This window comes from Nothoprocta perdicaria, unplaced genomic scaffold (genome assembly GCF_003342845.1).
Source record: "Nothoprocta perdicaria isolate Ctin4 unplaced genomic scaffold, notPer1 scaffold_151, whole genome shotgun sequence".
In the NCBI taxonomy this organism is placed as follows: Eukaryota; Metazoa; Chordata; class Aves; order Tinamiformes; family Tinamidae; genus Nothoprocta; species Nothoprocta perdicaria.
In genome coordinates, this window is record NW_020454661.1 from 7676 (window position 1) to 22605 (window position 14930).

Here is a 14930-nt window from a genome sequence, read left to right on the forward strand (position 1 = left end):
TGAGAGGCGCGGGAAGATGGTGGCGGGGCGGGGGTCGCCAGGGGCCGTTGGGGCCGTTGGGAGCGCGGTGCCTGCCTCTGCTTTGCAGGAGAGGAGCGCGCTGCTGCGCAGGTGGTACGAGCTGGTGATGGAGAGCCAAGACGAGCTGGCCAGGATCATAACGGCGGAGAACGTGAGTGTCCCGCGCGACTGCTTCGCTGGAGCAGCGGGGCAGGGCGCAGCGTTGCCAGCCCCCGTGCCCGCCATGCGGCCCGTCCTTCCCGCTCCTTGTCCCGGGCAGCCGTGAGCCCCGGCGAGGCCTCCGCTTCCCTGCCGCTTCGGAAGCGGCTTTCGGGGGGAGCCCCTGCCCTGGCTGCCGTGGTGCTGCCACTGGAGCAGTTCTCAGCAGCGCAGTGCGTGAACAATCATTTCTGAAGCTTCCTAAAGGTGCCCAGGCAGCCCGAGCATTTAAGTGGCATGTCTTAGGTCCAAAGCCATGATAATTGGTAGGTTACAACAGCAACATTTTTGTTTTTAGAAACATAATGCACTAACATGAAAGTAAAACAGGAAACTAGCAAAACACCTAACGTGTTTTAGCAGTTAAGACACTATTTTTTAAATAAAATTATTTGCTTCAAAAATGTTGAGCTTTAGTGCATGCTTTGCATTTCACTTCTACCTATTAGATGGATACACAGTGTTGCAAACGTCGCTTTTACATATGTAGAGCCCATTCTCTAATGCCACCGATGGCATCAGTACTAGCTGAGATCGGGGCCCCAACATGATGTACAGAAGGTGACATAAGCCTAAATTGTGCCTTATGGCATAAAGCGTTTGTTATCAGAGTTTCACTGACTTGGATAAAAGTTGAAGAAAAAGTATGTACGTATGCACCGGGAAAACTGATGCAAGTGCTGGGTTTGAGCTTTAGTGTGTGAAATAAAGACTGTAGTAACTTTGGGGTTTTTTTTTGTATTGCTTGAGTTGAGTGGTTAGATTTCGATAGTTTATGCCAAATAGACTTAGCCAAATTACTAGTCTGAGAGCTAGAAAGGATGAGCACATATGCCCAGATAAAGATCATGAAAAAGGACAGACTCTGGGGATCATGGGTTGCCTTTCTTGAAGGTTCCTTCTTACTGCAGTTTTGCCTCTTCTAATCTTCTAAGGGAAAAGCAGCTATCTGGCAAGTAATCCTTGCTGTGATTATGATAGTGCTTGTCGTGGGTGTTCCTTTAAAGTCCCACCCAGGCAGTCAGGATCTGGAGTCTGCCCTCAGTTGCCTCACTAAACCTCCTGTCGTTCATATCTAACAGGTTACACCTATACGGGTGTTTTTGTTTGGATCAGAATGCCCTGTTAAAGCAAGTATCCCAGCTGTGCTCACTTAGCTGGCTTTGGTTTGCATCACAGAGCATTCAGTCCACTGGACCAGGCCTGGAGCTAGCAAAAGAAATGCTCCTTCCCCCCAGATACCCCTAGCACATGGGCTTATTTTGTCCTATTTTCTGTCATCCTCAAAATGGCAATACCAGCTCACTGCAAAGTTTGCCAATCAACATGTTCCACATGTGTTATTCAGGTCTCTGTTTAGTACACGTGAAAATCCTGGCACCGCAGACAAGTTGTTTGCTCTACAGTGACCGTATATTGAGAATGCAGAGCAATTGCTTGTGAACTCGTATAATGCTTGTTGGAAATGGCAGCATACGCAATATGGGATTATCAAGCAAAATATCACTGTAGAGCAAAAATTCTGAAGTGACTTAAACTTGTTGTTGTCAAATCTGCCGACTTAAAGTTTGTCTTCAATCTGATCTAACCAAAGGGCAAACCTCTGAAAGAAGCACAGGGTGAAGTTCTGTATTCGGCCTCGTTTCTGGAATGGTTTGCAGAAGAAGCTCGCCGCGTTTATGGTGATATCATTCCAGCATCTGGGAAAGACAGAAGAATCCTGGTGCTGAAACAGCCAGTAGGAGTGGCAGCTGTTATAACCCCAGTAAGTACAGTTGAATTTTCCAATCACATGAAGGTTTTCAACTTTAGCCCTCAGCATGGGGCCTTTTGGCTCATCCTGCCATAGGAAACAGCCAGCAAAAGCTTCATTTCTGCCTTGTCCTCGTTTCTTCCTGGCTTGGCAGTACTTCCTTGTAGTGTTTGCTTAGGACAGGGTACTTCCTGCAGGTCTGTTTAGATGATCATGTAACTGAGGGAAATGCCAGCCATTTGCATGGAAACGGGGCAGCATTTTCCCAACTTTGCCTGTACTTTTCTCTCCTGATAGTGGAATTTCCCAAGTGCCATGATCACACGGAAGGTTGGCGCGGCTCTGGCAGCTGGCTGCACGGTCGTGGTGAAACCTGCCGAGGACACTCCCTTGTCAGCGCTGGCTCTTGGAGAGGTGAGCTTTGGTGCCAGGTTTTCTGTGTTAGAATCCACTAACAGGAGGTAGGTGGACTTTGAATATAACTGAAGCCAAGCTCATGCAGGAAGAAAGGACAAGTCGGCTCAGAAGATGCAGAGATTTTAGTTATTACTAATCCTTGAGAGTTGCCTTGAAAATGGTCAGAAGCCTACAGATCTAACCATATTACAGCACACAAACATCTTTATATCTTTTCTTGGGTTACTTTGAATGACAGCCAACCTAAACAGGTGTGAAGCCAGTCTCTGATTCTGTCATCTGTTATTAGTTGTGCTTAGACCTTCAGTTTCCACTGACTTACAGACTGGTTTCTTCAGAGCAGTAAGCAGACAACACTCGTTCATCCATTGCCTGTTATGTGCTCCTCTTACAAAGTCTATTGCTAATGCAAATTCTGTGTTTCTGTCATTGCAGCTCGCAAACCAGGCTGGAATTCCAGCGGGAGTGTATAATGTTGTTCCTTGTTCCAGACAGCAGGCACCAGCTGTAGGGGAAGTTCTGTGCACTGATCCTTCAGTAGCCAAAATATCTTTCACTGGCTCCACTGCGACAGGAAAGGTACATACGTGCACACAATCTCCTTGAAGATTGTTACTGTGATTATATTGGGAAGGTAGGGGGAAAATGGCTGCAGGACACAGTTTGTCCAACTAAGTTTATGTTTTTGAGACACTATTTAGTATCTGTGCTTTGCAGAAGGATGTCTGTACAGCATCTGGGTAATTGCCTTTTATCAAACTCTAACCTGACTAGTGCTGTGCAAGATACCTTTGCTCCATATTTCTTGGTGATAACATACTAATAGGAACACTGAATTTCAAATGTACTGTTTGGGAAGGGCTTCTGTAGTTGAGAGGAAGCATTTGAGAAGTAGGGCCCTTGCTTTGATGGTCTCCTGTCAGCTTTAGTCCATAAGCAGACCCTGTCTTCCACGTCCCAAATGAAAGCAGTGATACTGCAGAGTGTGGTAGAATCCAACGGACGGCCATGGGGGGAATGAAGAACAAGTCTGACACAAAGGCAAATCTAAGCCCCACAGTCTGTCAGATTGTGGGAAAATTTCTCAATCAGAGTATTCATTATTAAGAAAGAAATGAACAAATGAGAGTGACAGAATCACTGAGTAGAAGCCTGATCTGAAGTTGATGAGAATCCTTTTCTTGGTGTAATTTGATCCCAAAATTTTAATGAAGCAAATTATGCACTTGTAACGGAAGGAAGCACAGGGTCTAGCATAATAGAGAAGATGCAGATAAATTCACTGCAAGAGCTAGTTTTCAGTGCCTTCCACCTGCAAGTTCTGTGGTGTCTAGTTTCCATCTGGGAGAGATACAGATTTCTGTGTCTGTCCTGCAGATCCTGCTGAAACTCGCGGCGGGCACCGTGAAGCGCGTGTCCATGGAGCTGGGAGGGCACGCTCCTTTCATTGTGTTTGATAGTGCCAACGTGGACCGGGCTGTTGCAGGGGCCCTTGTTTCAAAGTACAGAAACACGGGGCAGGTAAGGGCTTTTTTTTTCCCCATGTGCTTTTGCAAAAGTGAAAAGCTGGACATATGCTGGATTCGTGTCTCTGGGCTTAAACCAGTTTTCAAAGAGCAAGTCTGAAGAACAGTACTGTAAAATCCCGTGTAGTTTTACAATGCATATGGCACTTAGTTATGAACACTAGCAATGAGAAGGAAAATGCTCACCAGGATCCCTCACAGTAGTGTGAGAAGGAATGGGGTATTTTATTAAATGTATCGCTTAATGAACATTGAATTAAATTGTTGGAGAGCTGGAACTGAGAAAAGACATCATCTTGCTTCAGTTCTCTGGATTTAGCAGTTTCTTTAAAATTCCAGTCTATCTTTGAGTCTCTGCGTCTGATCCCAGTCTTTCTTGTGCCCTGAAAGCACTTGGCAGAATTAAGATGATTGAAATGCCTGGAGACAAACCTACCAAGATTTTCCACAGCAAAGAGGTTTTTAAAAGTAATCAGGCTTCAAGAGTATTTTGCCTCAAATGTGTTTTATGTAAACAAAAAAATGTGAAGAGCACAGCTTTTCAGACCAGTCAGCTATATGGGGTTGTATGAAGACTCTTTTACTCTTAGGAGAACTGCATCTAAGAGATGTGAATGTTAAGTTGAAGAACTCTAACTTTAGAGAAAAGCAAGTTTTGAGGGAGATTAGAAGGTCGTTTGGATGGGGGGATGTTTTCTGGTAGTGCTTGAATAACACAAAAAGAAAATATAAGATTAGTGCTGGGAAGAAAGGAAGTGGCAAAGAGACTGGAAAGTGGATAAGGATGACCCAAGTGGTCAGATAGGCGTTGGGACAACATCCAGCTACGAGGCACTTCTTGTGCAGGCTGCTGCGTGGAATAAGGAGCAGCACAGGTAATGTGGTTGGATGGATAAGGGTTGGATGGAGTAACAAATGTTGCTTCTGAGACATTGTAGTAAGGAGCAAATGGGCAGCACAAGGGCAAATGGACATTGTGGTCAGAGCAAATGGGCAGCACAAATGTGTATGTTAGTAGGTCATTGAAAACATTTGCAAGCAAATTCCAGGAAGAAAGACAACTCAACTCCAATTAATGAAGCAGTTAAGGGGAAAAAAAGACCCCTCATCACGTCTTCAAGCCTGACACACAGTTCTGTTGGTCAGCCCGGTGCTCTGTGGTTTCTAATTGGGGGATATTTCTTACAACTTTAGCACCCTCGTTGATTCATATCTGAGAGCCCACAGAGCTCAGAAAACCTTTTGCCACCATGAACAATTTCTATTAACAATATGTGATACTTGGCCCATGTACTGACTCCTTGTTAAAGTTGGAGTTCTGGAATGATGAAAGAAGTGGCAGAACTTTTCAGCAGTTTAGGCTGATGGAGAAGAGGCAAAGGACAGATCATTGTAGCAAGCCACTACTGTGTCATGAAAGCCGGAAATAATTCATGGCTAGATGAAATACAATACAAGTTACTACTTGTTTTACATTTTCATGTTTGTTTTCAGACCTGCGTTTGCGCAAACCGTTTCCTGGTGCAGAAGGGAATCCATGACAAATTTGTGGAGAAGTTTGCTAAAGCCATTGAAAGAGAGCTTCATGTTGGAAATGGATTTGATGCAAAAACCACCCAGGGACCACTCATTAATGAAAAAGCAGTGGAGAAGGTACAAATAAAATATTTCATTTTTGACAGCTTAATTTTCTTCATGATCTATAAAGTAGCTTTGGGTTTATATTTACCTTTTTTCTTTTTCCACACTTGATTTGTTAAAACAGATTTACAGTGTGGCTACTTTTCTGGAAACCTGTCCTCTCCTCCAAGCCCGTGTGCACGGATGCTGGGACAGATGTGGCACTCACAGTGTCTTTCCTATACATGCATTACAGAGCAAGAGGTTGTTCTGAGCAGAGAAATTGATTCTTTCTAGTTATTTCTTGGCTATTCTAAAGAGGACAATTTTTTGGAACTGGGTGCTCGGTCAGAACTGTGTGCTGATTCTCCCAGTCCAGAGGTACAGGAAGGAGAACTTTTGAAAAACAGTGAGTCTGGTTGGAAAAATCTAAGCAGAATAATGCATTGAGGTTGGGAATAGCAGAGCTCCAGATGTTGGAGTCACTAAAACCTCTGTGTGGGCTGAGTCTTCTGTTTTGGATTACTCGAGGCTCCAGGAAACTCTTATGATTTTGGAATTGCAGTAAATCACATTTTCTATACTATTCCCTTTTACTCTTCCTAAGGTTGAGGATTATTAAATTAGTGGTTTGTACGTGCTAACATGTTATGGCTTGGTCATATTCCAGCTTGATTTTATTTCCATCCTACGTGAATACTGTCAAATTCCTTCATTTTATGAAATACTGTAATATGTAAATACTGTTATTCAGGAAACAAATGATTGAATAATATGATTTTTTTCAAGTATAAGAATGTAAGAGGATGCTTGTTTTTTGCATCGAAAAAGTATGATGTGCACCATAAACATCTTCATAAACACACACACACAAGAACTCTATATAGTCATTTAAGAGCTCGTTATTATTTCAAATAATGAAATTCTAGGCAGAGATTAGCACTTTGGTATTCTTATTATCTGCTTGACTTTGGATGAATTTTAGAAAAGTTACATCTATTATCGCTGTGGAATTGGGAACATACTTATAATTCCTTCCTCTGAAATAATGTCTGAGTGATACAAACTAAAATTCAAGAGAAATTTTAAATAACATTGCAAATGGTGTTCTGCAAAGTTGTCTTTTTAAAAAAAAATGTTTAATATGGGGGAGTAGTGTTTCTACAGTGTAAAATATACTACTGTACATTTTTAAAAATTAGTTTTATTAGATTTTTGTTTTGCATGCCTCAGGTAGAGAGACACATTAGTGATGCGGTTTCCCAAGGAGCATCCATTGTGACTGGAGGGAAACGACACAGCTTGGGGAAGAACTTCTTTGAGCCAACATTACTTAGTAACGTTACAACAAAAATGCTTTGCACCCAAGAAGAGACATTTGGTCCTTTAGCACCAGTTATCAAGTAAGATTATTCATTTTCCAGATAAAAAATCACTACAGAAAATCAGTCAAAGATTATTTCTTGTATTATAATATCATGATCAGTATTTGCTGAAAGATACTTTTATTGGATTACAGTAATATTGTACCATGACTGGGATACGCACATGAAAACTTGCTTTGGATATCTGGGTAGCTGGTTTCACTCTCTTGATTTAGTTTTAGTATCGTTGTAGCTTTTGGAAAAAGAGTCCTTTAAACTGAATCAGCAGTTAAGAAGGGAGGGTGGCAGCCAAACCTTCACCAGCTTCATGCTTTGTGGAATGACGTGGGAGGCAGAACTTGGTAACTGGCCAAAGGACTGAGTCCTAAGTGTTTCTGATCAAGGAAAAGCTCCCTGGCTTTTCCTCCTTAAAACAACCTCCACCTCCATCCACAGTGAGTGCACGGGTTAGGTTGCAACTGGAGTAACATGGTGCCCTCTCTCATAACTGAGAGTGCTTGTGTAGGTGGGGAAGGTGGTGAGCTAGCCCATGGCAGGTAAATATTTCATTAATTGAGAGTATCTAGGAAGATGACCACAATCCTTACTACCTAGGAGTTTAAATTAAGGAAAGTGGTTGATGATCCCCTGCTGCAAAACAAAAATTGAACCAGATGTTGAAAATACACTCTTAGGGGAAAAAATGTTCATTATTTCTCGTAAGGTGGCATCACAGCAGTAACTCAGCAAGATAACCTCTGAACTGTAAACCTCACTCGTATTTTTTCCTTTGTATTGCCAGATTTGAGACTGAGGAAGAAGCAGTTGCTATAGCAAATGCAGCCAATGTTGGGTTAGCAGGTATGTGCCTCACACAGATGAATATCATTTCTGTGTTGTTACGAACTTCAGTGCTTCAGTTAAAGGGATGAGAACTGTTAATTGACACAGTGTCAGTAAGCATCATTTACCTAGTCTTCTGCTCTCTTGTAACTCCTGTGCTTCTGTGTCTGCATGACAGGATATTTCTACTCTGAGGATCCGGCTCAGATCTGGAGAGTGGCAGAGCAGCTGGAGGTCGGCATGGTTGGCGTCAACGAGGGCATCATCTCCTCCGCGGAGAGTCCTTTTGGCGGAGTAAAAGAGTCCGGCTTGGGCCGAGAGGGTTCCAAATACGGCATTGACGAATACCTGGAGATAAAGTACATCTGCTTTGGAGGCTTGTAAACTTTCTCGAAAAAATCACAATCCCCAAAAGCTTGGAAAACAGTGCTGTAGTTTTAATAAGCTTGTAGAGCCAGGAATATGAATGAATGGAACTTTCACCTGTAAAAAATAAGTAATCCTATTGTGTGAGTATGTGTAGAGATGTTTACTATACTCTGTGCTGCCATATATTTTTACATGTTCTATGTTTATACATTTGGTTTTTCAGTAATAGGATGACACTGTGTTATGTCACGTAAGGAACAGGGAAGAATGTACATCTGCTGGTTTTGAACAGCCCCAGCATTACGGGGGAGAGCTTGGAGACAGGTACATAATGAAAACAGATCATCATAGGTTATGGAAAGGAGGAAAGAGACCCGTTTTTTCTGCTCTGATGTTTGAGTTGGGTGGTGTAGGATGTGAGGAAGGGAGCCTCTCTTCCAAATTTGGTGCAAATAACGACACTTTCTCATGCAGCTCCAAACATCACCCTTTTCTACAAGCAGTGTTTTTGTTTTGTTGATTTGGAGGAGAAGGCGATGCTTGTGATAGGTGGGGAGTTGCTTTTAGCTACAGCTGGGCATCCGAGCAGGCAAACACAGAGCCTGGGCCCCGCCGGTGCCTGGTAGCGGTGCAGGGGCTCAGGCTGAGCTTCTCCTCAGAAGAGAGCGCTGGCAGCTTCAAAGGCTGGGCCAAGTCAGGCCTCGCTCGGTGCAGGCGTGAGGCCCAGGAGTGCACAGGCTTGCTGCCCTCGTGGGCAGGGGTGGCAGGAGAGGATGCTGAGGGGCAATAATTTCCAGCAGTGCAAGGGGTCCCAAGTGGTAACATAATGACAAATGAACATTTCCTTTGTGAACTGAACGGGGCTGTTCTGGGGATGAAGGAAGGTCATCGGCATAAACGTTGCTCCAGCTCTGAAGAACTTTACCCTGCCCTTCCAAAGTGAGCAGATGGTTGGGTTCCTCTGCGTGCCTTGATGTAGGGTTGTTGTCCTCATTGTTGCCAACATCCATTATTGAGGAAGGTTAAAAAAAAAAAGCCTTTAAACTCGTCTGCTTCCTAGGCTAATGAAGACTGGAATAGGAAGGAGCAGAGGTGAGATTTTTATACATCACCTCATTCTTTTAACTGCCATCTTTAAAAGAGGATGTGAAGTTTCCTTAATGTGAATTAAGCAATAGTGTTCAAACATTATTTCAATGGAAGTAAAAAGAAAAGCACTTTAAAAAAAAGGACAACTTTAATTTGTTAATTAAGCCAGCATTGCAGAGGTAAAGTGGAAGACATTTTATTTCCTTTGTTGGTTCACTTCTATTTCGTGAGGCTTTAGTAATTAATTATGAAAACTAAATACAAGAAGGCAGGAGAGCCTTATGAACTAATGAATGTACCTATGAACTAGGCCAGTGGTAAGCACAAAAATAGTAGGTGTAGAGAAGGCTGCCACATACTGTAAGACATAACTTGGTGGGAGGTAGAAAGCAAGGCCGAATAAGAGTTTCATAGGGTTTTTTAAAGCGCACATAAGGTAGTATTGATTGCTACTCATTATTTCTGAGTATTTGTTATGGTTATGGTAAATATTTGTGCAACACCTGAAACCTTCTCTATCGGTAAGAAGGGCTGGGTGCATCATGTTGGCCACAGGGCACATAAAGGACAGTTGCTGTCTTTCCAAAAATTCTTACTGCATAGAGCTATGGATTTAAGATAGCAAGGGCTTAATGTCATTATCGGCTGCAGCAGGAACCAACAGAAAAGATGACACAGTTCTGTGATAGCTATAAGACGTTTTCTTGTAGCCCACTCAGCTGCTGAGCACACAGGCTGCCCCCAGGTCAGCATCAGCTGCTAAAATTTGTTTATTTCTTCCTGGAAAGAGAGAGTTTAATATTAAAGTTGCCTCACTGCTGTATGAGGGTACAGCCTTTCATGTAGGTGCTCATCTCAGGACAGTGAGGTCAGAGGGTACCTTCTTTTACCTGCCCCTTTATGAGTTGCAAAACTCTTGCTTTGGTGCATTTAACAGTGCTATTCTCAGAAGAGACACCAGGATTTTAAAAGTAGTGGGTAAATATTTACCTTTCCCCAGCACAAAATATTTTACTACACCTGATAACAAGCACAAGCCATAATCAGTGATAACTCACATAATAAACTTCAAAAATATCTTTGTCTAGATTGGATTATGGTTGGATTCCGACATAGTTGCCTTGGGTAAATAAGGTCTACATCAGTAAGCACAGAATAATCTTAAGTTGTACTCATAGCAAAAGCTGTGATTCTTTAATGAAAGATATACTTGAATTCTTAAACTTCATTTATGTTAAGATTATATTTGTGATAGCTCATCAACTTCTAGATATTAAAACTGTGATCGAAAAATCTGCCAGTTAATAAATAACCTCATGAAACCACTGGATTCTTTTGTTTGTTAATTTACTCAATATTGAATTGATAACTTACAGCAGCTTCATGAAATTTAGTCCATTAAGCACTGAAGAGAGAGGAGGAAAAAACTGAAGAGAGAGAGGAAAAAACAAACAAACAAACAAACAAACAAAACAAAAAAAAAAACAAAAAAAAAAAAAACACCCAGACTCTCTCCACAAGGGCCTTCTTCAGATGCAAGATTTTGGTTATCCCAGCTACCACCTTGTGTTCCAGTTCCTGTAGTGCTCTGTCTACTTTCACATCTTCATATGCTGGCAGTTATTTCACGTGCAAGTCAAACAACTTAGCACCAAGGAAAGGCTTCGTGGACCAGAGACCTTTCCCTGCTTTCAGGATATAGAGATTTGTGTCATTGTCTATAATAATAAATTAAGATTTAAAGTAGGTTTGGGGATATGTTTTTATTTCCATATAGTTAAGACCATTTTGAACTCTTAGAAATCTTCTAATTTCCAACCCAGCTTCTTCAGGGTTAGTTTCCACCTCATTTTCTTACCTCCTCCTCTGAACAGCTTCCATGAGATCCTACTGTACGTGCTCAGTTAACTGTTTGTAACCTCAGCGTCAGAAACAAACTGAGAAACAACTGTTGGGCTGTTGGACCAACTAGGGCTTCACGTTGGTGTTTTTGACTTGGAGGCAGACGTTTGTTGCCAACCCTATTGCAGAAGCCCTCTGGAGATGCTGCCCTAGGTGGTACTCGCCCCTGGGGACACTAAGCTGGCCAGCTGACCCTGGCAAGGGCACCTCATGGTGCTGGAGCTGATGCTGGGGAGATGAAAGGCACACGGGGCTGCTGAGGAGTGGTTCAAGCTTGGCCACCATCTGAGCCCTTTGGGTTTAGGGCAGCCAGCAGCCTGCACTTCATTATCTCCTAGCACAGAGTGTGTTGTGTCTAAGGAAAAATTGAAGCAGCAGTTCTGCTGCCTCACGTGTTCCTAGACAGACCAGTCTTCTGAAAACAAATGGAATGCTTTTATGATTCTCACAGAACACAAAGGGCAGTTTAAGTAATTTACAAAGGCTACAACACTTCATACTAAAAAGTAAAATAAAATAAAATGCCCCCCCACACACACATACGCACAATCTCATTAGACTTGTGTTTCTGGAAGTCTGACCATCCTGCAGGTAAAAGGGGACATCCAGGATTTGGGTTGGCACTGAAGTACCCATTTCACCGTAACTGGCATCGCTGTTTGCATAGCTGTTCATGAGGGACAACCCTTTGCCTTTTCCTAGCCTATGGAAAGCCTGAAATAGCTTGAGAGCACAGGTGCAGGTTTGTGCTCAGCAGCTCTACGTTACAGGTTAGCACTTGAAGCATTTTCCTTGCCAGAAGTGCAAGACCTGAGAAGCTACTGTGGGCATTTCCCAGGCATGTTGTTTGCTTTCCCTATGTAGCTACTTAGCACAACTGCCCAAGCTGTTCAGCAATCACCACTGCTGCTCCCTCCATCGTACAGGTTTGTATCAGAAGGGAGGCTATTGCCATCTCTATCACCAAAAAGCACAATGCAAAAACACTGCAAGGGAAAGCCATGTCCACAGCAGCGTTACCTGTCCTTAACTTCTTAGGTTATATTAAATACCAGCTCCTGACCGCTGCAAGGCAGTCTTGCCAACACTCAGGCACTCAATACATGATGGAACAAACCACAGAGCTCGTGAAACCACCGCACTGGCCTTTCCGTGCATGACAGCGGGTACATAATTATGAATGCTCAACTGCTTAATTAAGCCAAGGAAGGAAAAGCCAACATGAAAACTCTTACTATAAATTGCAGGGAGAATTTTTCAGGCCTCTTATCCAGTACAATTAATTATGTTACTTCAGCATTAAAAGGAAAAAAAGAAGTAGGGAAATAAAGAATTCTACGGTTTTGTCAATGTCAGCTATTACACTGTTTCTAGCTTGGAGTACAGACATAAGCTACATCATACAACTGTATTTTATTATTCTGACCCGATTGTTGAGTCCAATTCAGAATCCTACCACATATAAAAGAGCACCTGACAACTTCCTAGAAGGAAAGACAAAACTTTATTAGAAGGGTTACATAAAGGTAGTATTTCCAGCTCCGAAATGGTTCTAGTTACAATATGTTATCATATGCAATAAATAACATTTCTAGAAACAGATTCCCTTATAAATTTTGCAATTTATAGCTCACCCATCCACCCACAGGGAGAAGTGCTTCCACACAGAGGCAAACTCCTGACGTGCGGCTCATCCGCACTTGATTCATTGCTTGTGCAAAACAGAAAATGCTCTTTCTCCTTCTTTTCCTCCTCCTATTTCTACCTTTTATGGTTCACTCCTCTGCCATAGGGAGTTCAGGACCTTAAAGGCCTGTTTTCCCTTTGCTGCAGAGCTATGGGACTGGTATCCTGGTTAGGGAGCAACGTGAGCAGTACCTGATGCTGAGAACTTCAAATACCATTACACCACTTCCCTTCAAAACACGTTTGCTTCCCTCAAATCCCACATAGACGGCTCAGTAGTTCAACACAGTTCACATTTGATCACTACCACACCCAAAGTTCAAGTAGCTACAGCCCCTCATCAGCGTATTGAGGGGCAAACTAGTTTTGCTTTACACTATAAAGCAGGCAATTGGAAACTGGCCTAACCAGCGCCTCCCCAAAACTCAATTTCTTCAAGAATATCAGCGCTGTCTAAAGAAAGTTGAAACCCAGCACAGAGACCACACACACACGGTGTTATATCCCCTGCGTGGGGGTGCATTTCTGCTCGCCCCCAAAAGATCAAGGAGGAAAAGTGAAAATTAGCAGCATACAACAGACACACCGGGCAGCACAAAACAGACACTAAGGAGAAGCTGTATCTAGTGCTCATCTGGCCCAGCAGGAGGCTGAGAACCTGCTCTCACACAGGTCAGACACAAGCAAACACTTGCTACCCTCTCACCACACGTGCGACCCTCTACAACTAGACTGCTCACATTTTACCTGAATTTCTTCACTGCCTACTCGATACAAAAAGGTGAAGCAGAGGACAGAGGCTTTGGATTTGGTCCTTAGATTTGCCAAAGCAAAGTTCATATTCTACTGCTAGAGCCTTTTAGTTAAGACATTTAAAAATAACTAAAAAGAAAAAGACAAGCTTATGACCTATTTGCCCCAGGGCAATTTTGCACTGCATGTATAAACAGTGTTGAGTACCCAACCTATCTGATGCCTTGGGCAGGACTGACAAGAAAGCTTCTCCCAAAGATACTCCTTGCTCGAGCATGTAAATAAGAGCTGCCCTTTATCCAGCCAATCCCTTCCTGTGCACTAGCATCCATAAATGTAAAACTAGGATGTGAGGGGAAATTCCATGCTCCCACTGAGAATATGAAGCCCTGAAATATGCAGTTCACCTCGTGAGACAGTATCTTATCAATGGCAAAATGGATGTAATCTGCTTTTTTAAACTGGACTCTTTGATCCATACACAAACTGCATTTGGGCTCCACTTTCCTGAAAAAAATTCCCATCCCTATTTCAAAAGGAAGAGCCAGCAGTCTTACCGTACGCAAACGAAAACACATTTGTGTAATCAAATGTGAGCACTGAGAGCTTGCTTAAAACCCACCATAACCCAAAACTGAAATCCAGCAGCAGTTCCTAATCCTGCCATTGTGTTTGCATTGTAGCAGTCAGTATTCTTGCCATTTCCTTCTGGACATGGCTTGACAGATCCTCTAAGAAACCAACATTTCTAGAAATAGAAGTTACACTGATTGAAAATACAAGGCTTGCTATATTCGGCCCTAAATGACTGCCAAAATCAAGCTTGGTCAAGTGACACTAAAATCTGATACCACAAATAGCAAGTCTGACAGTATGTAAGAGATTTTAAGATTACTTCTCCTCCCAAGTCAGCAGGAAAAGCAAACCAAGAGAATTAGAAGCAGCTCAAAAAATCCGCCCCTTTCAGTATTCAAAACCTTCTAACCAAAATATTACTGGCCATAAAAATGCCAGAGCAGCACCTGAGTGAAAACTGTCCATGCCCATTTGCTAAGGCCTTATGCAAAAACAAATTGATCTAATGTTTCTTGTCTGCCTCAAGGAGAACCAGAGAGGCCAACGATGCAGGTTCAGGTACCTGAGCTTGCCACTGACTGAAAGATCTGAGCCCATGACACGTATGAGCAGGCACGGTGCCAGGAATTCTGCAGTGCCAAGAGCAGCTTTGAGAAAACTGAAGTTCTCCCTTTACTGGACAACCACATTCTTTAGTTTGAAAAATGATGCTTGTGGCTTGATTCAAAACCATGTCCTAGGCTTCAACATCAGGTGTGATGAAAGTAATCAATGTAAGGGACTGACTTCACAGCCTAAAGGCTGCTGCTGGCT

At 42.8% G+C, this 14930-nt stretch overlaps 1 protein-coding gene across 1 annotated transcript; it reads left to right on the top strand.

Annotated features, from left to right (window-relative positions):
• Positions 1-16: 16 nt before the first annotated feature.
• On the top strand, positions 17-10428 carry ALDH5A1 (aldehyde dehydrogenase 5 family member A1). The gene is made up of 9 exons (XM_026034895.1): positions 17-172; positions 1814-1984; positions 2270-2386; positions 2825-2968; positions 3767-3910; positions 5410-5568; positions 6769-6938; positions 7702-7760; positions 7921-10428. Exons 1-9 carry the CDS (start codon positions 17-19, stop codon positions 8124-8126), a joined length of 1326 nt encoding a protein of 441 aa, XP_025890680.1. The 3' UTR covers positions 8127-10428.
• Positions 10429-14930: the final 4502 nt, after the last annotated feature.

Bases quoted from the DNA above. Each gene is read 5' to 3' on its own strand.
- ALDH5A1 (XM_026034895.1), top strand. From the start codon at position 17: ATGGTGGCGGGGCGGGGGTCGCCAGGGGCCGTTGGGGCCGTTGGGAGC. The intron at 2,387-2,824 runs GTGAGCTTTGGT...CTGTCATTGCAG, and splicing joins CAGCGCTGGCTCTTGGAGAG to CTCGCAAACCAGGCTGGAAT. The intron at 2,969-3,766 runs GTACATACGTGC...TCTGTCCTGCAG, and splicing joins GCTCCACTGCGACAGGAAAG to ATCCTGCTGAAACTCGCGGC.